A 26,177-nucleotide genomic window follows, 5' to 3' on the forward strand; every position below is an offset into this window, starting at 1 on the left:
GTTCGAGGCACGCTAACGCGAATATACTTTTCTCGCTCTCTCTCTTTCTCTCTTTGTTTCTTTCTTGTCACTTTTTAAATCGTATCTACGTTTCGTCCCGTTCCCGTTTTACCGTTCCGTTCGTTTCTTTTTTACTTCGCGATTCTCTTTCCCTTTCTTCCCCGCCCTACCAATTTTTACTCTTCGATTCGCTTTGATCGACTTGAAAAACTCGCGTGTATACTATTTCTTTTTTTTTTTTTTTTTTTTTTGGCGCTGTCGATTCGAAATCGCTTGGCGCGTGCACGCGTGCGCGCACACGCCATTATCTATTTTCGTATATCGTTAAAACAAACATACACACCGTACTGGATCGTGCGCGAAATTTTTCAAACGAAACGAAAATTCCTTCTCACGTTTTTTGTTCGTTTTCTTTCCTTTCTTTTCTTTTGACTCGCGGCTGTCATGGTTCCCCCGTTTTCTGTATCTAAGCTTTGTGGCGTTAACGTTGAAAAGATCGATAATAATCGTAATAATCAGAACGTTAATAATATTCAATGATAATAGCGGTAGTAGTAATAATAGTAATAATAATCGTAATCTCTAAAAACTAATACCTAACAGTAGTCAAAAAGAAAAATCAACAGCCCTGCTATTACATTCCTAGTACTTAGTACGATCTGCACATCCGCTCATCGTTTTATAATACATCTATATGTATATGTATACGTATGTACAATATGTACCTTGTGTGTACAATACACTTCGATATGTGAAAAGTAAGTACACCTATGGAACTGATTCATAAGCTGTACAATAGTCCTACGTGATAAAAAGAGTACCGACACCTTCGGACACGTTTCTAATTCGTATAGACACGCACAAAGATCGGGCACGTGGAAAAATTAGTTCGAAGGGATACGATTAAAACGAAATGTCACAGAGAAGGATAGAAAAGAGGAAGATGGCGAGTAGCAGGTATGAGAGAGGGGTGGGGGGGGGGGGGGGAGAAGGAGGAAGAGGAGGTAGAAGAAGACGAAGAAGAAGAAGCAGAGTAGAAGGACGAGTAAGAAGAAGGACAAGAAAGAAGAGTAAAATAATAAAATAATCACGGTTTAAGGCTAAAGAGAAACCATGACGACTGGGATTATAGGTCCTATCGACACACGCGGTATGCATGTTGCTAAAATGAACTAACGTTTGCGTGTTTCTAATAATAATAATAATAATAGTGGTGGTGGTAGCGGCGGCGGTGGTGGTGGTAGCGTTAGTGGTAGCAGTAGTAGTAATAATAGCGAGACTAATATATAGCTGGGGAAATGTCAGTGGTAAAATGGTAGTGGAGGGAGGATGATAGTATTAGTAGGAGTAGTAGTACTAATAGTGTAGTAGTGGTAGTAATAGTAGTGATGGTGGTAGTAGCAGTAGTAGTAGTCGTGGTAGTAGTAGCAGTAGTAATAATAGTAGTAGTAGTAGTAGTAGTAGTAGTAGTAGTAGTAGTAGTAGTAGTAGTAGTAGTAGTAGTAGTAGTAATAGTAGTAGTAATAGTAGTAGTAGTAGTAGTAGTAGTAGTAGTAGTAGTAGTAGTAGTAGTAGTAGTAGTAGTAGTATTAGTATTAGTAACGGTAATGTTCCTGTTTTTTATATTTGTTTGTTTGTAAAAGTAATAGTAGGGTGTCTACCAAACACCTTCGGTAGAGACCAATGTCCTTTAAATTCTGATAGCTACATCGCTCCGTGACATTGCTTTCTTTTTTTTTATATTTCCTCATTTTGATATCATCAAAATAGTAAACCAATAGTTTAAACATTGTAGTTAATAATTACTATCTATATCACAGATCCAAGTGACTAAACTCCTTTAAAAATATAATATAAATATGTGTATGTGTAATGGTTCGCGCATAATATATATACACACATAGATATATATATATATGTATATGTACTCGCAGATGTGATTGGAAAACAGGTAAATCAAGAAGTGCGGAAACTTGGAAAAACTCGCGTAGAAACGTACGCGCGCGCGCGTTAGTTTATGCTAACATCGATATACCACGACAGATTGGTAAAAACAAGGAAAATCGAACGATCGTGGAAACGAACCGATTCGTCGATCGTGTGGTGGCACGTCTCTTTGAACGGTGCTATTTCATTCTCGTTAAAATACGCTTATCAGCGTCCGTATTTAGATAATCCATTAAATGGACCGAGAAGTATGTAAGTGAGATAGACACGTGCAAAACGGTAATCAATTCACAATTGATCCACTGCATTGTTAAAAGATCGAAATGAAAATTAGTCGGTGCGTAAAAATTGTTTAATATCAACGATTAATCGACGATTGTGATTAAGCATCCGTCGTGATCCAGAAAGTGGATGCTCTTTAGGCACTTTGTTCAACCAGCACCATTAAACGAGACGCGATCAAAGAGTCCGCGTTTCGGGCGAATCGTCACACTCCGTTCGTGGTAAAAATCGTGATTGCTGGCATAAACTGACTTACTCATTGTTGCGTTGAATGTATTCGGGGTACGGGGTGGGAGAGCTGCTTGTAGTATTCGAGTACTGAGCGTAGAGATACAGAGCAGGGTGAAGCCCTGGCGGAGGAATGCCGCGATGCAGTTGCTGCGATTGATGATGCGACTCCGATGAATCTATGGGGGATGACGATATTTGCGGATAAAGTTGGGAGTTGAGGCTATCCAGCGAACTGGAGGAGCCTGTCGTTTGGTAGACACTCTGCGGTGTGGTGTGCTCGTGAGACACTGGTGAATTAAGTGTGAACGGCGAGGACGCCGAGGTGGGACATACTACTTGCTGCGGTGACTGTTGATGTTGCGGTAGGGACTCGGACACGTTGTCGTCTAAACACTAGTTGGTAGTCTGCGGATGTAGCAACGGTAGAGGAAGTTGAAGATTGTTTTGCTTGGCTAAACTCGCGATCTCAGCCGCGATCCCTCCTTTCGAACCTGCTAAGCCGTCCAACGAGGAAGGTCCTTCGCTGTAGCGTAAATCGCAAACCGGACTCTCGAAACCTGTACCTGGAGTGCCACCACCGGTACTCTGGGGCGTAGATGGATTGTGATTCGTACTGCTTTGATTCATGTCACGATGTACACGATTTTGGTGTCGTATGAGATAACTATCGCGTACAAAGGTACGTCCGCATATGTTACACTCGTACGTGGTACTTGCAGTATGGGTACGGATGTGAATTGCGAATTGACTCTTGGACGTGAATGTGAGAGAACATCTGTCGCACACCAACGGCTTTTCGGCAACGTGACTCCAGCGGTGTGCTGTCACGTAGCTTTTCACTGCAAAACGTTTTTGACAAATGTCGCAGGCATACGGCCTTTCTCCTGTATGCACTCGTTTATGAGTATTAAGACTGCTCTTTTGAGTAAACCTTTTCAAGCACAGCTCACATTGGAAAGGTCTTTCTCCTGTGTGCGTCCTCATGTGCACTTCCAAGTATGGTTTCCGACAAAAGCTTGCTTCACATACCGTACAATGATATGGTTTGTTGCCTGAATGAAGCTTCATATGTACATAGTACGACGAAGCAGAGGATAGCACCTTGCCGCATACCTTACAGGGCTGTGGCTTTGACCGCGAACCCTCTTTGACAGTTTGTTGTCCAGTAGATTGACGGTTTGGAACTTCTTGTTGCACAGTCTGACTCTGCTGTTGTTGACCCTGTTGTTGCGCTTGCTGTTGACTCTGTTGTTGAGTTTGTTGTTGACCCTGTTGCTGACTTATTTGTAACGTAGTCTGTTGCTGGGGTTGTAGGTGACCTTCTTGCTGAGAAAGGTCTTCACGATCATCCGACAAATTCACCATAGAATTTGAACCATCTGAACGGCTCGAAGCAACAGAATAAAACCCCATGGGTTCGCTTTTAATTTGTTGTTCAAACATGGATGTCATTATATCAGTCTGTTGCTGCTGAGCCAGCTGTTGCGATTGTGGCTCCTGCTGCTGCACTGCTTCTTGATGGGGGAGCAGAGTCAGGTTGCGCTTGACAAGCTGCTCATATCCTGCGTACCAATCCACCTGCATGACAGGGAATGTCTATAAATCGCCATTTATGACACTCGTTATGGCGGAAAAATTTTCAACGATGTAGATACACTCTTAATTCCGGTATCATGCATGTCCGACTCTTATATACGCGTGTTAGGTTAGACCAATTGCTTTGACATTTATCTTTGACAAGTGACAGAAGGTAACTGGATGATCAGCTGATTGCATAACTTTTACGCGAACCACTCGAAGACGACACGATGCCGTCGTCAACAGAACGTAACCCAGCAGCGAGCAACACGGGCAACTCTATTTTTAAAAAAGCGACGGAAGAAACGGCGGAATATTTTGACTGCGAAACCGGATTCTTCGTAAGCGCTTCGCAAGTGGGGGTCGCTTTTGCCATAGCCGAGGAAGAAAGCAGCATTTTACGAACCTTTGCTATTGTAGTGGTCCGGGCTAGGGTCGAAAAACGTCACGCCTCATCGAGCGCACGCCTCCCGTTCTCGAGCGGCTTCACGGACAATCGCGAAACATTTCTACGGCCAAATTGTTTTTCTCCGACACAAAATATAAGATGGCTGCTACTATATTTCACGACCGTCACCTATATACACTCGTACAAACACACGCACCTAAGTACCGACCGACGATATTCGTCAACTTTTCTAATTGGCTGCCCTTCTTAAACCGCCAATATTACGCTCTACCACGACCAACATCGCACTTCCAAAACCGCTGATTGGATCGATCTTTCACAAAGCTTTATTCACCTGTTTGATTTTATGCATATTTCATGGACAAACTTTCTCTATATAAAGAACTTTAATCTCTTTCAACGGTTCACCCATTGCGCGTTAACTCAGTGGGTATTTAGCCAAAAAAATATCATAAGAACGTAAAATGTTTACGCAGATATTCCAATCTTTTATCTCGTTTCTATTAAATCGAAAATTTATATCCATCTCGCTGAGAGATAAAATACTTCGTTCAAGAATTTCAAATCTAACTAACAACAGACTGAACAAATATATAGATAATACGGTATAGATATGACACATTTAAAAGTAAAAGTTGTATACTTTGTAATAACAATCATATATATATACATATATATATACCATATATATATATAACCAAAATTTAATAAGAAAGAAATAATTGTTTATCAAGTATTAGAATGTTATAAAGTAGTAATTTGAAATACTATTTCTTATTGTTGCATTAATTCGATTTAATACGCGTATCTCGTTTCAAATATTTACGCGTTATATTAAATTAATTGTGCGCAGTATTTTAGTTTACAATACAATTACTAAACGCGCCTTAAGTGACGACATTCTAGGAACTCTCGGGGCCTATCAAATGTAATATTGAACCACTAATAGAGAAACTGCTACTACCCGAATATAATGTTCCTAAAAAAAGCAGGCAACCAACTCGAGAATTTGTATCAAAAGTGTTAAAGAGATAACCCATTTATAAACTTTATAAACATTGCTGCCCTCTAAGTATTTTTCGAAATTCATTAAGAAAATATAAAGTTTAATACAGAAACTAAACAGTGGTGTATCTGATTCCGATATACAAAGTTCAACAGATAGGTACGCTTTATATAATATATAATTCAATAATTTATATGTATATGTATATGTATATGTTACAATATTAGTTCTTTTGATAATATTCCATAATGTTAATAATAATAACCTCTATTTGAAATTAATATATCTCGTACACACCTATTGTAACTTTAAAAAGAAGTATAACCGTTTCAATTTCAGCACAATATAACAGGTGACCATAACTTTTAATTCCTATATTATCGTAAAATAAAATTTGAACTTGATAACAATTTAATTTTAATTTATTGATAAATTCGCTGATTTCTATATGAAACTTTTAGTTCCAAAAATGGCTGTATCGTCAGAAAGCGTAATAAGTCCTGGCCTGAATGATCCAGTAACCAAAGCAGTAGTAGATAATATAATGGGAAATTTACCTACAAAGAAACCCCCTGTTCGATGTGATGATTGTGATCTTTCATTTACCAGTCAAACAGTATTAGATACACATTTACAAGGAGCGCGTCATGCTAAACAGGTTTGTGCAAGTAAAGCAACGAATCATACTATACTACTATAAGACACTTAAATACAGACACGAAAAGTTGAAGTATGAGGTAACACACATGCAATAAAAAGAATCATTCATGAATTTTAAAACGTATATAAAACAACATCAGATCAGATAGAGACATATGCTTGTTTTACAGATTAGATCCAAAAATATAATGGCATCTCTTGAAGAAACCAAAGTAGCATTTACAAAAGACGAAGAAACAAATGGATTGAAATGCAATGTGTGTAATGTGTGTCTAAACTCAATACAACAACTTCAAACACATTTAAATGGTATATTACAAAGTAAGATTTATTTCATACCTTTGTACGTTTTTAACGTATTAAATAAATTTTATTTTCTATAGGGAGCCGGCACAAAAAGAAAGCTATGAGAGGTAATACACGTTATATGGTACGAAAGCCGCTACCATATGGGCTTAAATGTAGTCGCACTTTGTGTATGGATAAAGTAATAGAAAAGAATGTTGCTGTACTAATTTATTCTTTATTGTTATTTACATTTGCATGCTTAACACTGCTGCTTACTTTTGCTTTCCACTTGTTTTTATGAACTAATAGAGACTTAATTCTGCCTAAAAGCTTTCATTTGCCAATCAATATGGAAATGCTTGGTGATACTTTCATGTTCGTTATAATTTATACATCATAATTTGGTATTTATTATTAGTTATTTATTTATTATGTTTGTTATATACTACCAAATTGAAATTGTATATTTATTGTTTATTACTGATTTGTCTTTGAGTATATCGCCACAAAATAATAACGTGATAACGAGTTGATTAGTTACATATTATAATTAATAAAATTAACATTGTTTACAAAATAATTTGTCTCCTTTTCAGTTTCACTGTATCCCTTTCAGTAATATATAATGTGCAAATGCATTTTGCTATTTCTTACATTTCTCTTTTACTCCTATCCTTAACTTTCTTCTATAAAACAATAATTTTCAATAATCCAGTGTTTAAATCATAATAGAATTAAAATCAATTATTAGTTTCTTGTACAAAACCATTTATTAACTACATTTCGTTTATGTTCAATAGCAGGTATAAATTGTAATACCTTTCCCAATTATGTAACACAAATGAAAAATCAAAAATTTTTATGAGAAAATTTACATAAAATAATATATTATAAATACATTTTTTTTATTTTGAAGAGGTAAAATTTGCTACACACATACATATACACATCATTAAAATCTTACGGTGGTCTTTTGTTAATAATGTTTGTATTAATGGTTGCTTTTTCTATGGCATGAATGTAGTGTTCAAGCTGATTTATTATCACATATAACCGCTTCAGCGGTTGTGATACATAGATAGTGTTGATCGCACATTGATGCTTAGGTGGGTGGACTGACAAAGATGTTGGCAGTTCAGTGACATCTGCAACTATGAATATCCAAGAAAACACTGTGTCTAAAGGCGTATCGCTTTCATGCAGCATGTGTAATAAAATCTTCAATTCTCAGATGCAATACAATGTGGTATGTTATCAGTAATAAGGTAAATAAATATTACTAACCTTTTAATGATATAATTTATGTTTAATTGTAGCATATAACATCGAAAAAGCATACTGGTAAATTAAAACAAGCTAGGACTCAAAAGAAAAAAAGATTTTTGCCATATTGGAAAAAACCTAAGCCTGGTGTAAATCCTAAGAATTTCGTTCAATCGCTATCGAACAATTTTGTACCAGGGGGTTTCACGAATCAGACATAGGAAAATAACGTAATAAGATGAATATCTCTATTTTAATACTCATATGAATTATTTAAGTACATGTTTTATTCTTTCCAAGAAGAATAATTCATTCCAAGTAGGATCATGATTCTTTAAACGTCGAAATTAATTTGATACTTAAATTTTGAACATTAAGTGACATTCACATATACGAATAAGTAAATACACAATGTTATATATAATTTTGTAATTCACGACCATTGGAGGCTCTGCCACGTTAAGATATAAACTTTTCTCTTTGCACTATTTCTTCAGGATATAATATAAATATACATATAATTGAAACACAATTAGTTCAATTGGAAATCACATGTAAATTTTTGTCAGATGTATTTAATAATTAAGGAAAGTTTTAAAAACAAATTGTACAAAGTGCCGATGTTGCATTAAAAACTAAGATACGTTTGAAAGATTGACATTGTATTTGATATTAGATAAAATAGCGCAAGAAGGTACCGATGTAATGTATGAATGTATATATGTTCATTTAAAAATGAATGGAAAAATATATAATGTTGTAAGTAATAATAATTAATAATTTTTTATTAATCCTACAACATAAAAATTTTGTTGTCGAAATTCCGTTTTCTTTTCAATGCGTTATGGTAGTTTCAGGCTGAAATTCAGATATACGTAATGTAAACCTAAGTTAACAAGGAAATATTTCATTTATATTATTTTAGCATTACCTGTGTGGTATACTTGCTTAATAAACGACGCATTTCTGCATTCTGTTTTCGTAACGATTGCGTCTCAGCATTTAATTGATGCCTTTCCTTTAGCACTTCATAATACTTTTTAAGACCAATCAATAGATTATCCCATAGTCTTTCTTTATCTTTCGGAAAAATATTCCTATATCGTTCCCAAAAATCAGTTATATCGTCGTCCGTTATATTACGTGATATCGTGACTTTCTCTTTAATTACTTTTTTATCAGGTGATACCTCTTTCTTAACGAACTCGTATCTTTCCACAAATTCTTTTAACGCACTTGAGACAAATTCAGTTTCAATTGTCAACAAATGGCCTTTATCGCAGGTTAATGATCGTTTTGGTTCGCCATCTGCTACAAGAATAAAAACTAATATACGCAATTGTAGTAACATAATAACAATAATTGTAGTAACAACAATAACAACAAGATTAATAAATAACAGAAGGAAATAAATTGAGTAGTTATTTTGATAAATTGGTAATATTGAGAAAAAATTTGAATAGATCAATTTCAGTTACGCACTGTCAGTAACTTCGATAATGCCTTCAGATACACAAGTCGATACAACTTCTGTATTAACAGGCGGTGTTTCGGTCGAAGGAACGCTTCTATTCATAACAATGTCACTTTCATGACCATCATCGTGTAGTTTTTCACAACAAAGTACTTCTTCCATAGCTGCCACTAACTTAGCTTCTTTCGTATTAAGTGTATCGCTGCCACAAACATCAGAAATAGTGGCTCTGAAATGTTTATTATTGATATATTTTATTACAGTTAACGTCAATTTTATGACTTTCCTTTTAAGATCAACGATACATCACGTACAGGGACGAAGAACTTTCCGTAATTTCTGCAGACTGTCCACAAACACTCGGTGTGCTTATAGTTTTAACCGTACACGTGGGACAATATGCATACGGTAAGAAAAAATTCAATAAAAATTGAAGTTCTTCTTCGGCTGTAATTTTTAGAGCCTAAAAATTCAATTATGTTTATAACTAACTTATAACAACACGATAATGATATTATTTATATGGAAAACATCACCTCAAATGCTTTATCCAATCGAATCAATAGCTTATCCTCTTCTGTGTAATCGGAGAGTAAATTCTTCAAAGTGTCTTCGATAAGGTAATCACAGTGTTCGGAAATTAGTTTAAGAATATGATTTAATAAGCGTCGTTCTAAATTAATTTCTTCTAAGATAGTCGTTGGTTTATATGATTTAGATATTGTTTTTCGTTTTTTGGCTTCCTCTTGTTCTTGAACGAAGATCAAAGAACTTTGCAGATCGTCTGATCTTTTAAATAAATCATTCTTTAAGTAAATTTTACCTGCTTTCAAGGCACACATCGCTCCGCAATACGACGGTAATTCTTCCTTTTTCAATAACTTTACCTCCGGTGGTTGCCACTCCATTATTAACAATTGTTCGTGTATAATTCTATCTGCCGTTAAAATCTGAAATATGCAATCACCGAACGAGACTATTCCCATTAATTACACATTGTTATCGTACCTTATCGACTAATTCGTTCGCAGTTTCGATATTCATGTCCCAAATTTGCATGTACTTTTTATCGTTGATGACTGTGAGATGGTTCGACTTCTCTTCCAAGTCTAATATAGCTGTATGCGACTTTAGTATTTGATTCGTGATCTTTTGAATTTCCGTCCTGGTCGACTCTTCCAGTGCTGTGTAAGTCTTCCTTAAATTATTAATAACATCCTGAAGCCTGAAACGTAAATAGACCCGTTCGGCTCACTCGACTGAAATTATCAGGACGAGTAATTTAACGTTGGCACGTACTTGTTAATTTTTCTTTTCTGTTGATTCTTTACGATAGTATTCTCTTCGTCTCGCCGTTTCAGCACCGCATAATTATAATCCAATTTCTCGGTATTCATCATACAGAAGGCTTTCATATTCTGTATCTCTTGTTGAAGGTTCTGTATCTCTAACTCAAACATAATCTTTTGTTTCCTAAACTCTTCTTGATGCTGTATCATCGCTTTCTGCATTTCCTCTTCATACTCGCGCATTACCTCCTTCCTTTTTTTCCTCGCGTTGAATGTATCGTCATTGAGCTGCTTAAATAATACATTCCACTTCTCCAAAGAAGATTCCAAAAGTATTTTCCGCTCCATTTCGATGACACTTTCGATCAATTCTACCTCTCGGCGATAAGCTTTGCTCATTATTCGTATCTAAAGAAAACATTTCGCATGTATCGGTTGGAAATGTATAAAACAAAAGGCTTCGAGACGCCTATTACTCACTTGGTTTTCCATCCTTTCGATAAGCAAATCAATCTCCTCGTTCTGTTTATTTACATCCTCGGCGTACTGTAGATCAGCGTTATCAAGTTCTTGTTTCAATTCCGCGATCAACGCGTCCTTCTTCTCTAAGATTTCCAGACACTTGGCATTTTGACTCTCCAACTCTTCGTGAATATCCAGCGGATGTTTCGATGCAAGTATAACAGGCCATTTTTCCGTAATCTCGCGATATTTCTCCGTGCATTTTTTATCTTCCTCCTCGAGTACCTCCAATAATCTTTCTCTCTTCTCTCGCATCTCTTTTCGTCTTTGCAGTTCCTTCGCGTCACTCGCCACTCTGATGCCTGTAACCTACATCACGTGATAAAACATCGTTCGTTAACTCGCGATTCTTACGTCCAAGCAATTATGAGTTATCATCCTAATTGGTTACTTGTTGACTCGAGAGAGTTTCAAGTGTATTTTCTTGAAAAATAATTATTTGCGATTCGAATCGCACATACATACCACTTCATCGCCTTCTGCGGCTAATTTGTCCAAGGCTTCTATGCTATCGAGTATTTGCTTCTCGATAGGAGTTATTTCCTCGATTTCTTCATCTTGATCTTTTATCTGTCTAACATCGGAATAGCGTTAATTCTTTTCACTCTCTGAAGCGGTATCTATGAGATAGATATACTTTTTCTATCTCTGCTATCGGGATTACGAATGAAAAATGCGTGTTCCTCGATATTTCGAAAATTAAAGCTAGATCGTTTATACGCATAGGCTGCGTATCTTTTAACGAACGATTTAACTATATAAGTAGCTTTTCAGTGTATCAATCTGTTCGAAACATATATGAGAGAGATAAAACGTATATCGATTATTTTTCACGCCTGTTTCTACAAATTGTTAATCCTTGTGTATGTACATTTTTTAATATATTTTAATATATCAATATATTTGTTAAAGTAAAATCAAAAAATGTAGATACGTACATCTAGGAATTTTTAATTAAAATCCTCCGGTAATTTCAAGTTTTTAATTTAGATTCTAGTTGTTGTATTTTTAATTTAGACCCTTCGATAATGTTCAAAATTATAAGATTATGTAACATTTCAGCTAATTATGTATATTATGTTCTGTATTTTTAATTAGCCTTTGGTTGTCAAATCATCGTAGATGTACAAATGTATGTAAATACACTGCATCATCTGTTCTCATTGTAAGCAGCATGAAAAGATTTCGTGTAATTATGCAAAAATTATTCGCAACTATAGTCCGGCGTTCCTTAAATTTTCTGCGTTTTCATGGCCTTTGTTACATGGCATTGTAGACATAACAAAATTAAATCAAAATATACTAACCTACAACTATTCCGCTTTACCAGTAAATTTAACCGATGTACGACCAGTTTTAGATTGCTGATCGCATCCGATGCTGCTGCCTAACAGTTTTATATATTATCTGACATCTAATTAGTTATTTAATGATTAGTCAAATAAGACAAGGTAACAATTGATTTACAATTCTGCCCACATCTACATACATACGCTCAGAATATATGAAAATACGATCGAGTTCATTGTTATTTATTATCTTTCTTCTACTATCGTTGAAAGAAAATGTATGGTATTAATATATTTACTATATAAGATACTTTTATTGAAATGTTATACGACCCTTACTTATCTCGTGCTTGTATACGTCGTTGTATACGAAGTCTGCGTGCCAACTTCCGCTCGTTTGCATCGTATGATAAAATAGATGGTTCTTCTGTATGTACTGTAATTTCTGAACGTTTATCTTGCAATGACATGTTTCTTTTACTTAGATGCGCGATAATATACGTGAAAAAATATATGACTAAGATTGAAATTAAGAGATTAATACTCATACATCTTAAATTACTTCGTACGAATATTAAAAATAGACATACTGCGAAAAAGGTTAGATATTATGGATGTATAAGAACTGATAACCAAAGATTGCAATTACGTGCTTACATAGAATAAACAATTTTGTTTGTTCGATATGAAATTATTTTACTCGTGCTTATTGTTGGTAGGTAATAAGTTTGTAATATTTATCTCTCCTACAGGTGGCACTGAGTGTACGACTGTAAGATAATTATTAGATTGCTTCATTGGAGGTTGTCGCCACCGTCACTTATGCCGTCTTATGCAATTAAAAAAACAATATGTCTCGATAAATAAAAGATAAATAAAAGATATATATATAACGCAAACAAAGATATAGTTCTAAAATAATCCAATCGAGGTTCGGTAAATTATACGTCGCAAAATCAAATTGCAAGTATACCAAAATACAAATCCATTGTTATCGACATTTTTCACATTATTCATTCTAACACTTTAATTGCTCTTGCAGTATTTAATTTTTGCACTACTGCTTTAGTAATTAAACTAGTATCTTGTACAAAATTTAAACTTCGGGAGTTCTTTAATCTACGCTGTTTATCACTATCCATTTGAGGTAAAGAAATATAAAAAAGTAAAATATTTAATATTTTTACATGAATCTCTTATTGTTTCATTGTATTTTATTCGTTAGTCATTATAAATATATATTTATATCGAGACATTAAAAATAAGTGAAAGATTTAAGACGTAAATTATATAGAAAAAAATTATAATAAATATATGGTATTATAATGTAAACTCATAAAGTCTTATTTAGCAATATAATTTGTGAAAAGCCCTCATAATATTTTATTGTACTACAATACCATTTACAATTTAATACAGAGAATATCTTTATGTATAGGTATATGGGTACTGTACGTTAGAAGGTGCCTATAAATCACCGGTACAGAACACGCAATAGGCGTTTCTCGTTCAAAGCGTTCTCAACTACAAAACAGTCGTGAAACTGCCTTCGTTTTCGGACGAAGCAATTCGAGTGCGACGGAAATCGCTTTCTCTAGCCTCGATGACGTACTTTAACCGACAAACGGATGTTTGATATTGTCGCCAATAGAGTTAATGTCATACGAACGAACCGTTGCGAAGCATTAAAAGAAGGTACGACACGTAAAAGACAAACGAACGATACGTCTCGTGAATTCGCAGCACTAGATCGACGCCATGAATCTACGACTTCGACGCGATTTTAGCGGAAACAAGATGGAGCATGGCCAGGTCTGGCTCGATGCACTCCGGTGCCTTATACCGCTTCAAAACGCATTATTCCCCTATCTCGATTGAACTTTGAATACGATACTAGCAAAAATAAGTGATAATTCAGTGAAATTAAATATATACGATTAGAAATACAACGCCCAAAGAACGTACATAAATTTTCGATATCATTTTGGTATTCTATGTTTATATGTCTTACGCGGTAATTAACGTTATTTATAAAAATTGCATCGCAGCGTGACCTCTATAACTTGTTAAATTAGCGTATTCGAAAGAAATAAAATTCCTCGTTACATCATGTCCCGTTCCATGATTCGTGTCTAAACTTTGCCTGTATCGTAGATAAAATAGCATCGCGATATCAAACAAAATAGAAGTGTGTATACATAAATTTTTTATATCGTAACTCGTATGTATTCTGTATCCAAGGTATTCGTATACAAAGACCGTTCATGTTTGAACTAGAAAATATTTTAATAGGTTGTACACAGCATCGAACCGACGCGTTTGTTTGATCGTTACTTCCTTGATTAGAGAGCACGTCACAAGAGTTAAGTACTTTTATTTTCGTAATAATCCGATTTTCCGTCTTTATTCTTGGTAGAAAGTACCGATGCCCCGGGTAATTGGCTGCCCCTAAACCGGCCCTGGTGAGAGCGGAATGGAAAGAGAGAAAGAGATAGAGAGCGTGGAACAAAGATGGCGGATGAGTGGCGTCGGCGGAGGAGGCACAAGGTAGGAGGAAGAAGACGAAGAGATTACGGAGTAGGAAGAGAAGAGAAGAGAGGAGAAAAGAGGATAGAGGAGAACACGGGGTGCGGGACGATTCGCCAGCGGAGAATGGGGGAAAAGAGGCGAAGTGAAGAGACGAGAGGAGAGGAAGAGACGGTGAGGGACGACGCGCGGCTCGGGGGTTCGGGTTAGCTCGTTCGACCCGTTATCCCTTCTCTCCTGGAGACCCGAGTTCTCTCTCCCTACCTGTCCTTGCTTCGATTCGAACGAGTCCCTCCAACTCTCTCCCCTACGGGGATGTACGAAAAGTTTCCCCCACCATGGGTACACTTCACCGGCTGGCGTGCGACGATCGCGATTGCAAGTCGCTGCTTTTCGAGGTAGACTCGTTTCGTTCCCCTACGTGGTATCCCCCACCACGCAGCCAACAGCGATACTAGCCAGCGAGCCATACTACGCTCCCGCCACGGTGACGTCACTCTGAGTAGTGTAGTGCAGTGAGAAGGAGCGAAGCCAGCTCCATCCGCGTTACATGGCCCGAGTGAACGAAGCGAGTGCGTTTAAGACGTACATATACAAGCGTGCATCGTAGCGATCGAGTTGCACTAATAGTACCATTAATTTTCTCGATCAATGCACGTTATGTGACACGGCGAGTTGTGTACGATCGCGAGAAAAAATATAGAGGAAACCGCGCCTCGCTTTTACTAACGAAATATATCTGACGTGTTATACCATTAACGAGGTACCAAGCGGTGATGATACAGTGATGTGAAAGAAGCGACTACGCGCGTTAGTGAAGTCATAGAAAAGAAATCAAAGTAAGAGGAAAGAGGAAAAGGAATATAGTGTGTCGTGTGCGCGGTGAAAAGAAAAGAGTTGCACGTTCTAATATTCGCCAGGAAGAAAACATCAACGGTTCTATCCGTTGGTGGATCGATTGTTTTCTTTTTTTTTTTTTTCAAGTGGGGTTTTACGCGAGAGTTTGGAAGCGTATCTGGAAAGGCTCTGTTTGTTGATCGGTGTACGATATCAAGAAAACGACGGTTGAAAATCATCAAGGCAGATCGACGCGAGTGTAATAATGCTTGGCAAATATGCGCTGGGATGTATCGCCCGCGCATTGTGCCCGGTGTGCTTAGTGTGACGTGTGATTAACCGCCTTTCTTCATACGCGATTCAGTGGTATACGATGTGGTGTTCGGCGACGGTTCTGATCCTTCTAGCCGTTGCCATCAGTGGTGTCCACTATCGAGGTTCTTCCTCCACTTCTTCGTGGTCGTCGTGGTTGTTGTCGTCGCCGTCGTCGTGGTTGTTGTCGTCACCGTCATCGTCGTCGTCGTTGTCATCGTCATCATCGTTGTCGTGGTTGTCGGCGTCGTTGTCGTGGTTGTCGTCAGCGTACGTAGCGACGCAAAAATTTGATCGCGAAATCTCCGTAGCCACCCTGTTTTGTTGGCCGATCGTTCTACGGCGCTGCCCTGACGACAGCACTCATCGTGCTTGGGGTCACCACCTTCCGGCTAGTGACTAGTGATAATCTGTTTGTTGCCAGTGATTAAATTGGGAGTGTCGAAGTGGGAGGAAGCTCCTTCCTTCGTCGTGGAATACGCGTAACGTAACGGTTTCTTTGCTTCTTGTCGCGTGTGTGTCGCGAGCTACACGCGAGAAAGTTTTTTCTTCTCGATCCAAATAAGAAAAATTGTGCCGTCAAATCCGAATCGATTATTTACTTATTGATTTCGTGGCGAAACGAGCAAACAACGATTCGAAAAGAAAGTCGGCAAAGAGAAAAAGAGAGGTTTCCTTTGGCCGACCTGGTGGCGGTATTGAATATCGGTGGTGTGTGGTGAGAGTGTGCTGTGATTAGCGTCGGGCGAAGTTGTGTGTCGTTGTACAGTGCCGCCAAACGATACCACAACATCCGATCCCAAATGAAGAGTTCGGAGCAAAATGGTTAGAGAGACACGTCACCTGTGGGTTGGAAATCTGCCGGAAAACATCCGAGAGGATCGCATACGAGAGCATTTCAAACGGTAAGCGTATCTTTATTTCCTTTGTATCTTCCTTCTAACAAAGCCTATCTTACATAACTACATATATAATATGTCTCCATGTACATACACACTAACAATTCGATTCGACGAAGTCCAAGCCACACCGTTTTGTTCTTTCTACCTATATAGCTAGCTTATAGTTTATATGATAGCGTGCATGGAACTTGGATCTTATTTTTTCGTTTACCTTCTCGACATACCTGTGTGTATCCGTCGATACGAAAGGACAAGAGTCTCGCAACGTTAATGCGAGATTTACGAACCTTCTCATCGAAATATTTCTTGTTTGCCCATTAATCCTCCAGTCCAGTGTAACGAACTGACCGAAAAAAGAAATACACAGTGATCCTGTGCATACATTTAAGGGAGGGGGGAAGTAGACTGTCTTTGTTGTTACTGCAGTTTGGGCACGGTCAACGATAATTTCACCGAAAATTTGCGACTGTACGGTCGTGCCTTCGTAACGTTTGCCAGGCTTTAGAACGGTCGGTTCTAGCCAAGCCGGAATCTCTAACAACGTTGTATATATGTATATGTATGTACGATATTTCATGGCCGATAAACCAGAGAAATGTCGCGCGAATCTGTTTGTTACTTATTATTTTGTTTACACGTTCGTATAACAAAGGAGCGGTATTATCTGTTTGATAAAATCGGAATTCAGGAACACGCGTAAGGTGTATTGGCTCGATGTTTTTAACTCTGTACGTAGATCGAGGATCCTGCACGCGTATGTACACACCCACACCTTACGTACACACGCATACACGGCATGCGTTATACGAAGAAGAGCCTTGGCTCTGTCTCTTCTCTCGTAGCGTGAGCGCGCCGTCATTTGTTTTTTCCCCGAAGTAATAATAGCTGAGGACAGCCATTTTGAGAGCTCGCAGCGGCACGAAGTTATTGTTCGACAGTGGCACTCAAACCGTGGATCCACTAGGCACGCCTTTCGCGCGTCTAGAAAAGAAAGCGCCCGAATAACTTGACAATCTATTACAAGCCATTTCGTTTGCTTCCTAATTTCAAAATTATTATCACTGTTATTACATATCGTTCAACTTTTCCTTTTTATTAGGTTTTACTTAAAAACCATAAAACCTTAAAGTATTTTGTTGAATGATCGAAGTAAATTTCCGATTTAATATTTTGACAAATATATTAATAGGTTCTATATGTTATCGTGATTGAAATAAAAAGATTATAATATATAATATCCTATTAGGGAGGACTTATCTTTATTCTTTCAGTTTACCACGATAAACTATCGCACGGACTTGAAAAATTTTCTTTTACCGGTATGATCGTAATTTTGTCGACTTGAAAAATACTTACTATTTGCGTATTTTAGACCGGGTATCGTTCGTAATTTTATAGATATTCGTTAAATGTACTAAAAAATAATACGGATAATACATACTACGTTTACGAATTGTTTCGGTTGTATCCAGTTTCGTACGGATGTATTTGCTTTATGTTATGCCGTTAAAAATATCCACAACCTTATACGCGCATTTACTACACATATAGAACAATATCGTATAATACACAAAATAAGAATGCACCTGAAATGCAGGCAGAATAGTTAAAGAGCAGAGATCGGAGTAGGAAAACAGAAGTGAAAACTAACGGTGACGTGGCGCAGTGGCGCTCAATTTTCGGATACCCAAAAGCTTGAGATAAGTACAATGTACGTTATTTTACTGTAAATAATTTCACAAAACTGACAAAGTTATTCTTATTATTATCAATTTTGCCACGTACGATCGAACGATTTATTAATTTAGAAAAATAGGTCTTATAAATCGCATTTGATACATTTATTATATTATGTACTACGTACAATACTAGTTGGAACACAATGTAGTACTACGAGTTTTAATTATTTTGCTTAATTATTTATATTATTATTCATTAAGAATTTTATTGACCAGTTACGTAAACGACGAAAATCGTCTCTATTCATAGTTACATCACGAGTCCTTTCACATTTGGAGGTTGTAACTATTCTAAGATACACAAGATACCCATAAACATTGAAAAAGAAATGTCAAGGATGTTTCTGTAAGTTCATAGTTTCTTTGGGCTCGAACGCATTTTCGAAAGCAGAATATTTAACTTTGTATCGATTAGGTGGCGTGATGTAATATTATCTGACTTCCAGTAGTAAAAGAATAGAAGATATTCCCCTATTTCTAGGGGAAAATGAATTTCTCATGATTTCGTTATGGATTCTAGTCCTGTTGTGCTATTAATTTTTCTTTTCTAAATGCACACGTTGTTGAATATTTATATTACTAGCGATGCTGCATTTTACATCCTAGCTAGTGATACATACATACTTGGTCTGTTCACTAGCTCTGTTCTTACGGTCGTCTACCATGCGTTATAGCCTTTAAGGTTCGTCCTTAAAATGGCGGGTGGCGTCGTTACGCCGTTGACCGTCTGTTTCTCTAAACGTGCGATAGACAATGGAATAATATATGTTAGAATATAATTCCGAATGTCTTTTCTTTTTTGTACTTCAATGTTAAAATGTGTATGCGACCATAGTTTTATTATCGCATTATTTATAATTTTTCATTTTATTTGTAATGTTAGTTTCTTTTTCCACGATGATCTTATAAGAGATATATTTATAAGTGTACGTAGAGAAGTATGCCTTTTTTGTTCTATAATATGATTTTTCCGATAGTTAAAAATTGATTTTATGTTTGTTGATTTCATGTATGATTTTATGTTTATATTTTATGGTTAAGAATATGCAGGCAATAAAAACTTTATATGTGAGAAATAATTAAAAATTTTAATATTCAGTGTTCATAAGGATTTATTTTCTTCTGAATTTTATACCTCATGTGACTGTAACTCCAGACGAGCTTGATATCTCACAGAAAAACACGAAGTAGATTCATGTTTTCGCTATGATATGTGATTACTCGAGGTACTTTCTGTTATTAAACGACTCCAAATACTTGTATTAAATATTTTCGTGTACATGTACAATTAGCTGCATGTATGTAATAATCACTTTAAATTTTATCTCATCCATTTTTCGCAACGTAAGTTTTATGAGCTCTTTTTTAACTATGCGTTACAACACCAATTTAGGACAACACCAACGAAAATGAGGAATCTAGCAGATCTTAAGCATGCTTGTTACCCTACGTGGACCGTGCATGAAGTCAGAGATCTCGATTCTGAAAATGTGTTTTGAAACGCACATCCGGTACATTCTTATGCGCACGGCATGTGCATCGTATTCGTGTAATGCGTTCTACCTACTTACCGAAACGTAAATTTCCCTCTTATATACACGCATGGCACATGATATACCTTCGAATTTCTGTGCGTTCGCTATAAGCGAGATATAACTGTATCCATCGAGTGTGCATACGTATATATGGTTGTGCACAAGTAATATGCACACGTATCGCGTTTGCAATTTATGGTCACACGGAGATAAGAGTATGCGCAGCATTCATATACATGTACATGTATATACGCACTCAACCTGCGAGATCGTGTGCACGTTAGATTATATTTACAATTTGTATGTGCGCGCTCGCGCGTATGTATACATGCATGATGGGTCGATGTATTGACAAAGTGTTTGAGAATGTGTGCGCGCGCGCACGCGTACATGTATGTATGTATGTGGGGGTTGCCGGCGTATTTTGTTATATTGATCGCGCGTGGTCGACCACCTCCCCTTCTCCAGCGCAACTCTGCCCCATCTCTCCCCACCCCACACCGTACCGCGCCCCTGCACCCCATGCTCACCCCACCTTTCCTCTGCGCCTCGTCCTCGTGTTCCACTCGACGTCACCCATCCGAAAACCTTCGACTCTCCGACAACCTCCAGTCACACGTATTTTCATGTGTTAGTGCACCTATGATGATATACGACGATCTGTCACAAATATGTATCCGAGTTATATATCCTCTATGTACACGGGGATTCGGTTTTCTGCATGAGTGTTTGTTCCTTATAGCAGCAATCGAATTCCTTGTTTCTTCGGCGGACCGTTCCTTAAGACTTAAGTAAATCATGTATTTTACATGATATCCCGAAAACGAATTGTTTGTCGTGAAACGCACGAGACGTGATTCGTCGATAATGCAGATAATTAATAGGATCGATATAAATTCAGAATATACTTGGGAGCGGGGTATATTTTAGATAATTTTTTATTTAGCTAAACCGAAGTTTCTTTCAAAAAAAAAAAAAAAAAGTAACGTGAAAGATTCAACGCTCCACTCGATATCAACTCCTACGTACTTACATAAATGTATACACGAGGTCGAAGATCGAACAATTAATCGGAACGTTCTCTTGACGCATTGCGCCGTTGAGACGTGGTTAATTGCATTCTGAATTCCATAATATAATCATGTTGACGCTAAGAAAATCTCATTTTTTTACTTTATCATGTTTTCGTTGTATATATTTAATTTCTGTTATATTTTCTCGCATTACTACAACTTTATACACGTACAAGTGTTTTCTGATTTATTTTAATCTTCATTAAGGAGATAATCATTTCGATCATTTTCGTTTTTTTATATGAAACGCGTGGCGTTTCTTTTGCAATAATTGCTTTAATATTCGCGTGTAAACTGTCGATAGGCATTCGTGCTAAAGGCAGAGCCACAAAACTATAACATAATTTTTCCTAGATTCGTGATGTTCTGCCGTAAACGAATTTTAAGATTTCAAATATTGAGGTCTTCTTGATGAACACCTGCACGAAGAAGTCGATACCGCCAAATTTCTTCATCCGTCGACCCTGTTACGGTATCTGGCAAGCGGCCGGCATTGCGTTTCAAACCGAAACGACTACGTTGCCTTCTCCTTCGCGTCTCGGAGCGTGTCTCTCGTTTCGCGCCGTTGCCACGTCTGTACCGGTCGTTTACGTGTTGTTGGCCTGGCAACGTCGCATCCTTTACCCTCTTGCACACTAAAGCGACTGAGTTGGCAGCTTGGTAAACGGAGCACTCCGTATACTTGCCTCGATCATCGTTCTGCGAACTCGTACACTGGTTGGTCGCTCCTCCGCTGTTCATCCGATTCTGATACAGAGGGTTTTTGCTTTAAAGTGTCGGCAAAATTTGTTTGTTTTTCAAAGCTACTATACTAATTTGTGGCAGTTGTTCGTAAAACTACGATAGTGTCTCGTACTCTATCACTTTGTCATGAGATATGTAGCTTCGTGTGTGAATGGCAAATGCTAGTGCTAGCTAAACTACATGCATACTGTGTATATTTGTTATTTACGATTTAAGAATGTGAACAAAAGTCAAAATAAGATTGTAATGATAACATCCTGATATACATTTAGTAACAATATATATTGCTTTTTATGTGCTCGTTTCCGTCCCACCTTTTTATCATAAAATCTTTGAACGATGATTTCCTTTTATATGTTATGTCGTGTTCGTAGATACGTTATAATTGCTAAGTCTACGATTAACACTATGCTCAATATCGGGGAGTAGTCATTCTTTGGTATGATAAGGAAGTGAATCATCTGGTCGTTGTTATTAACTGAAATAATTTATGAAGATGTCAAGCGTCTTTGTTACGTATATAATATATGTATATAATAATCCGTTATAACAAGGTATACGTATCGTAGATGTGTAATATTTATTGTAGATGCATGCATGCATACATACGTATGCATATATACATATAGGTGGATGTATCTACATGTACACGACTCGTATGTTTTCCAAGGGCTCTTGGCCACATAGAACACACGACTGACTTTCACCAGCAAAGACGCCGAGTTCGGGAAGGAGGTAAACGGCTATGACTCGTTCCAAAAATATCGGCTGAAACTTGCAGCGATTCCCAACGCTTTCTTATTACTGACGATATGAATTCTATGCGAACGTTTGTTGTTTTTCATATACTACCGTATTTGAGGTAGCGGGGAATCTATAAACAAGCATTCTTGGTAAAATATTTAAGAAATAACTATGTCGTTAAGAGCATCGTCGATATTTGTTTAATTTCAGAAATATTTTTTATAAGAATTATTTGACACAAAACGTCGAATTAAAAATTGCAGCGTTGAAATAAATTTTATTAGCGCAAATTCTTATTTAGCGAATTTGAAAGATTTTTATATAACTATAGTTCTTCAAATTATAGAAATTTTTATGGCAATATTTTGCAAAATATGATTGGAATTCCTTGTAAGCATAGTTTCTATAATGTGAGCGACCAAGTCTACAAGTATATCACGATTCAAGTTATTTAATTTTGTACACTATATAATTGAAAACTACTTTTTAGTAGATAATTGAATTTCAAGAATCTCCTGCAAATCGTTCTTTCTGCATGCATCGTTCAGTAGCATAAAATCGAATGGAACGAGTATACCGTTCAGTGACCCTGTTTAATAGTTGTTAAACGTGAGTGCCCTCATTTTTCTTTAAAGTATGCAGCATTCACAAATAACGGTATAATATATTTTTAGCATTGCTTTATCATTCCATAAGAGTATTGATAAACGATAGCGCAATGGCAATTACACGATCTTTATGGGAGAAAACTAAAAAATATCTTTCAAGGGAGATCTTACGTAAGAAATATTTTCAATTACATTTCTATAATATTTTTTTAGGATTTTACGAATTACATTTCTTTTCTTGGGTGCTGAGTATTTGTCTTTTACGATTCTGTACCCTTATGACTCGTACAAAAGTAGTCGCGTAACCGAAACACCTGCCTGCAGAACTTTCTTTTCCTCTTCCCTTCGCGGAATGTCGAACTTTTTGTTCCATTGTTTGATATTAATAGAATGTTTTATGAACTTCGGGGCAACGTTGGCATGTTCAATACGAAATAACAGCTATTCCCATGAGATAAATATCCGAACAGAGTAATTCCTCTATTTTTATGGCAACTTTTGGTAATGGACGCAATGGTTTTTGCAGTCACGTACCGTGCCACGGAAACGTGCTCGAGTGACCCAGAGGGCTCACGAGGAATTGTAGATCTGGAATCGATAGAGTTTGCAGCGACGTTGCCAGCAGTGCGCATCACCATCAAATTGGCAACGTCGCTTCATCTTGGGGCCAGTCAGAACGTGCGTTTTTTGTAGATTTCAAGGCCCTACCTTTCGGATTCAAAAATAATCCCTCCCCGCAGATCTTATGCCATCATAATTGTATCGCACACATTACATGTTCAAGATATTTGTGTTGTCATACTTTTGTCGTAAACATAGGCTTCGTTTTCGTTTTTCTGCCTGGAACTGGTGCATTTTACGAGTTTCCTTATCGTAATTATTGGGCGATCGTGTATTCTGTACCGTTACATATGTTATGCAATATACTTATGAATAATTTTCTGTTAGAGATCGAAAGATATAAAACCAACGTATTAATATAATAGGCCGAAAAAGTCTTTGTCGATGATAGAATAAAAACACGTTTTCTTTTGTTTATTTAATCTTAAGAGGACGTGTTTCGAAGGATGTACCATAGAACGATCTTACGTGTTCGCGACAAATAGATACTGTCTATAGAAAACGAAGAATTGCACAATTTTTTTCATATTTCTACGCCCCTTGCATTATTTAGTATGCGTTGTTACAAATATATTTTGTATTTTTTCAATGAAGATCGCCATGGGATGAAAAATTATGGACAGTTGTGGTTTTTGTACGACATATCTAATGCAAAATTAATGCATAACGGAGCCACGAGGTTAGTACGTGTATGAAGAAAGAACAAAGGACTCTTTCTCAGTACATTCAGTTGATATTTTTTAAGCATGGAATAAGTAGAGCGAGGCTCCGTTTGAAACGCCTCGAGGGGCCCGGTAATCTGAGATCCGGAACCAGCCCAAGACATCCGGACTAGGGTAGGGCCCAAGTTCTCAGGGACAAAGGGAATTGCCATAATAGATCCGTCAGGCGCAGGCAAACACCTTTTCACTGGTAAAAGCACGCGTCCCGACATCGATTTCTTCCAAGCACGTATAAAATAACTGTTCGATAGATGCAACTAAACGTATCTCCCAATAATAAAAATCCAAGCTTTCCGTCAAGCTACGACAAAACATGTTTATCTCTGACAGCTGTAACAACGTATAGCGTTTCGCAAGAAAAACTCACGTAACATCGATTTCCATTACGATGCGAATAGACTTCAAGTTCAATTCTTCTACCGTTGGGGTGCGACTAAATTCTTCGTTACAGTCGTTCTTCCCATAGAAAATTTCTTAAACATACATATGCGATTGTTATAACTACTAAATTTCAACGATATTAAATGTTATCATAAATAATAAGTTATTCCGCGTTACTTTTTGTTCTTCCCAATTTTACGAAGCCACGTTTAATTACAAGCTTCGAAAGCTATGTCCAAAGATCCTGGATACGGGTTTAGTGTGAGCTTAGCCAGATTCTGGTAGGTAGGTAGGTAGATAGGTAGGTAGGCAGACAGACAGACAGACAGGCAGGCAGGCAGGCAGGCAGGCAGGCAAGCAAGCAGGCAAGCAAGCAAGCAAGATAGGCCGGCAGGCAGGCAGGCAAGCTGTACCGACATGGTACACCAGTTCAAGTTGGCAACGTTGCACGTTGTTGGTAAAACTGGCAACGGCGCACGGCTATTATGTAACACCCGGCAACGTCGCTGGGATACACCGAGGGGCGCCGGGAGTGAATATCGGTGGGGAGAATAGGGGCGATGGGGAGAGCCAGAAGGTGGGCGGTTAGGGAAGCGGCGAAGGGAAGGGCGAGAAAGGAGGGAGCATTATATACGGTAGGGAGAAGGCGTACATACACGCCAAGGTCCCCACCCTTCGGTTTGCTGCTGCGTCACACGAGGCATTGCAACCCCTTGTCCATATAGCGTATATACACGTATATATATACGTCTAACGTTCGAGAAAACCACCTTATAGCGAGGAGAACCCTCGAAAATGGGGCTTCGAGAAACGGCCGTTCCAGAAAATATAACATCTCACGCATCGAATCTTTGCCACGTTAACGAAATTTTGTTTTTCGTTTCGACGAACTTGGACCTCCAAATCACCGGATCATACTACAAGCCAGCTTATATCGTTAGAAAGGAAACGATCGACTTTAACGTACAAAGTAATTAAAAGCGGCGATTAACATAGTGTCAGAGTATCTATATACTCGGTAAAAATGAAACTTGCTTGCCGGAGAAAATGTATACGGACACGGATGATAACAAAATAGAATAGAAATAATGTAATGAGCCATTTGCGATGCATGCACGTTAGTGGTTACGTCACTAGTCTAATTAGGATCGTTTCTAGAACAGAGAAAATCGCATGCGTTTCGTTTCGAGAGAGT

At 37.4% G+C, this 26,177-nt stretch overlaps 4 protein-coding genes across 16 annotated transcripts in view; 2 read left to right on the forward strand and 2 right to left on the reverse strand.

The window, feature by feature from the left end:
• Positions 1-225: 225 nt before the first annotated feature.
• LOC126864831 (zinc finger protein 717-like) lies at positions 226-5,160 on the reverse strand. Of its 2 annotated transcripts, XM_050616654.1 has the most exons (2): positions 4,445-5,160; positions 226-4,038 (listed from the first exon to the last, which is right to left on the reverse strand). In XM_050616654.1, the coding sequence occupies exon 2, from the start codon at positions 3,910-3,912 to the stop codon at positions 2,854-2,856; it is 1,059 nt and encodes a 352-aa protein (XP_050472611.1). In that variant the 5' UTR covers positions 3,913-4,038; positions 4,445-5,160; the 3' UTR covers positions 226-2,853. The 2 variants fall into 2 exon arrangements, with proteins under 2 accessions (XP_050472611.1, XP_050472610.1); XM_050616653.1 differs by lacking the exon at positions 4,445-5,160 and having other exon boundaries at positions 226-4,044.
• A 226-nt stretch (positions 5,161-5,386) lies between these two features.
• Positions 5,387-8,437, forward strand: LOC126864850 (zinc finger protein 346-like). 3 transcript variants are annotated; one of them, XM_050616692.1, is made up of 6 exons: positions 5,387-5,612; positions 5,915-6,111; positions 6,284-6,434; positions 6,497-6,526; positions 7,508-7,647; positions 7,718-8,437. In XM_050616692.1, the coding sequence occupies exons 2-6, from the start codon at positions 5,923-5,925 to the stop codon at positions 7,883-7,885; spliced, it is 678 nt and encodes a 225-aa protein (XP_050472649.1). In that variant the 5' UTR covers positions 5,387-5,612; positions 5,915-5,922; the 3' UTR covers positions 7,886-8,437. The 3 variants fall into 3 exon arrangements, with proteins under 3 accessions (XP_050472649.1, XP_050472651.1, XP_050472650.1); XM_050616694.1 differs by having other exon boundaries at positions 5,390-5,612; positions 6,284-6,422; XM_050616693.1 differs by lacking the exon at positions 5,387-5,612 and adding an exon at positions 5,665-5,805.
• Positions 8,429-13,812, reverse strand: LOC126864803 (dynein regulatory complex protein 1). 6 transcript variants are annotated; one of them, XM_050616576.1, is made up of 12 exons: positions 13,694-13,812; positions 12,578-12,674; positions 11,415-11,519; positions 10,908-11,258; positions 10,438-10,835; positions 10,147-10,363; positions 9,962-10,088; positions 9,675-9,889; positions 9,453-9,601; positions 9,147-9,367; positions 8,596-8,975; positions 8,429-8,522 (listed from the first exon to the last, which is right to left on the reverse strand). In XM_050616576.1, exons 4-12 carry the CDS (start codon positions 11,202-11,204, stop codon positions 8,499-8,501), a joined length of 2,028 nt encoding a protein of 675 aa, XP_050472533.1. In that variant the 5' UTR covers positions 11,205-11,258; positions 11,415-11,519; positions 12,578-12,674; positions 13,694-13,812; the 3' UTR covers positions 8,429-8,498. The 6 variants fall into 6 exon arrangements, with proteins under 6 accessions (XP_050472533.1, XP_050472532.1, XP_050472534.1 ...); XM_050616575.1 differs by lacking the exon at positions 13,694-13,812 and having other exon boundaries at positions 12,578-13,332; XM_050616577.1 differs by lacking the exon at positions 13,694-13,812 and having other exon boundaries at positions 10,908-11,251; positions 11,415-11,523; positions 12,578-13,332.
• Positions 13,800-26,177, forward strand: part of LOC126864788 (protein split ends) — a 120,642-nt gene continuing 108,264 nt past the window's right edge. For 4 of the 5 annotated variants that reach the window (XM_050616500.1, XM_050616502.1, XM_050616503.1 and 1 more), the window contains exon 1: positions 14,655-16,818. In XM_050616500.1, the coding sequence (XP_050472457.1) occupies positions 16,736-16,818 (83 nt within the window). In that variant the 5' untranslated portion in view covers positions 14,655-16,735. Of the gene's footprint in view, positions 13,934-14,654; positions 16,819-26,177 lie in introns of those variants that run through there. The other variant, XM_050616504.1, reaches the window with a different exon arrangement.

Source organism: Bombus huntii, chromosome 4 (assembly GCF_024542735.1).
Source record: "Bombus huntii isolate Logan2020A chromosome 4, iyBomHunt1.1, whole genome shotgun sequence".
NCBI classification, from domain to species: domain Eukaryota; kingdom Metazoa; phylum Arthropoda; class Insecta; order Hymenoptera; family Apidae; genus Bombus; species Bombus huntii.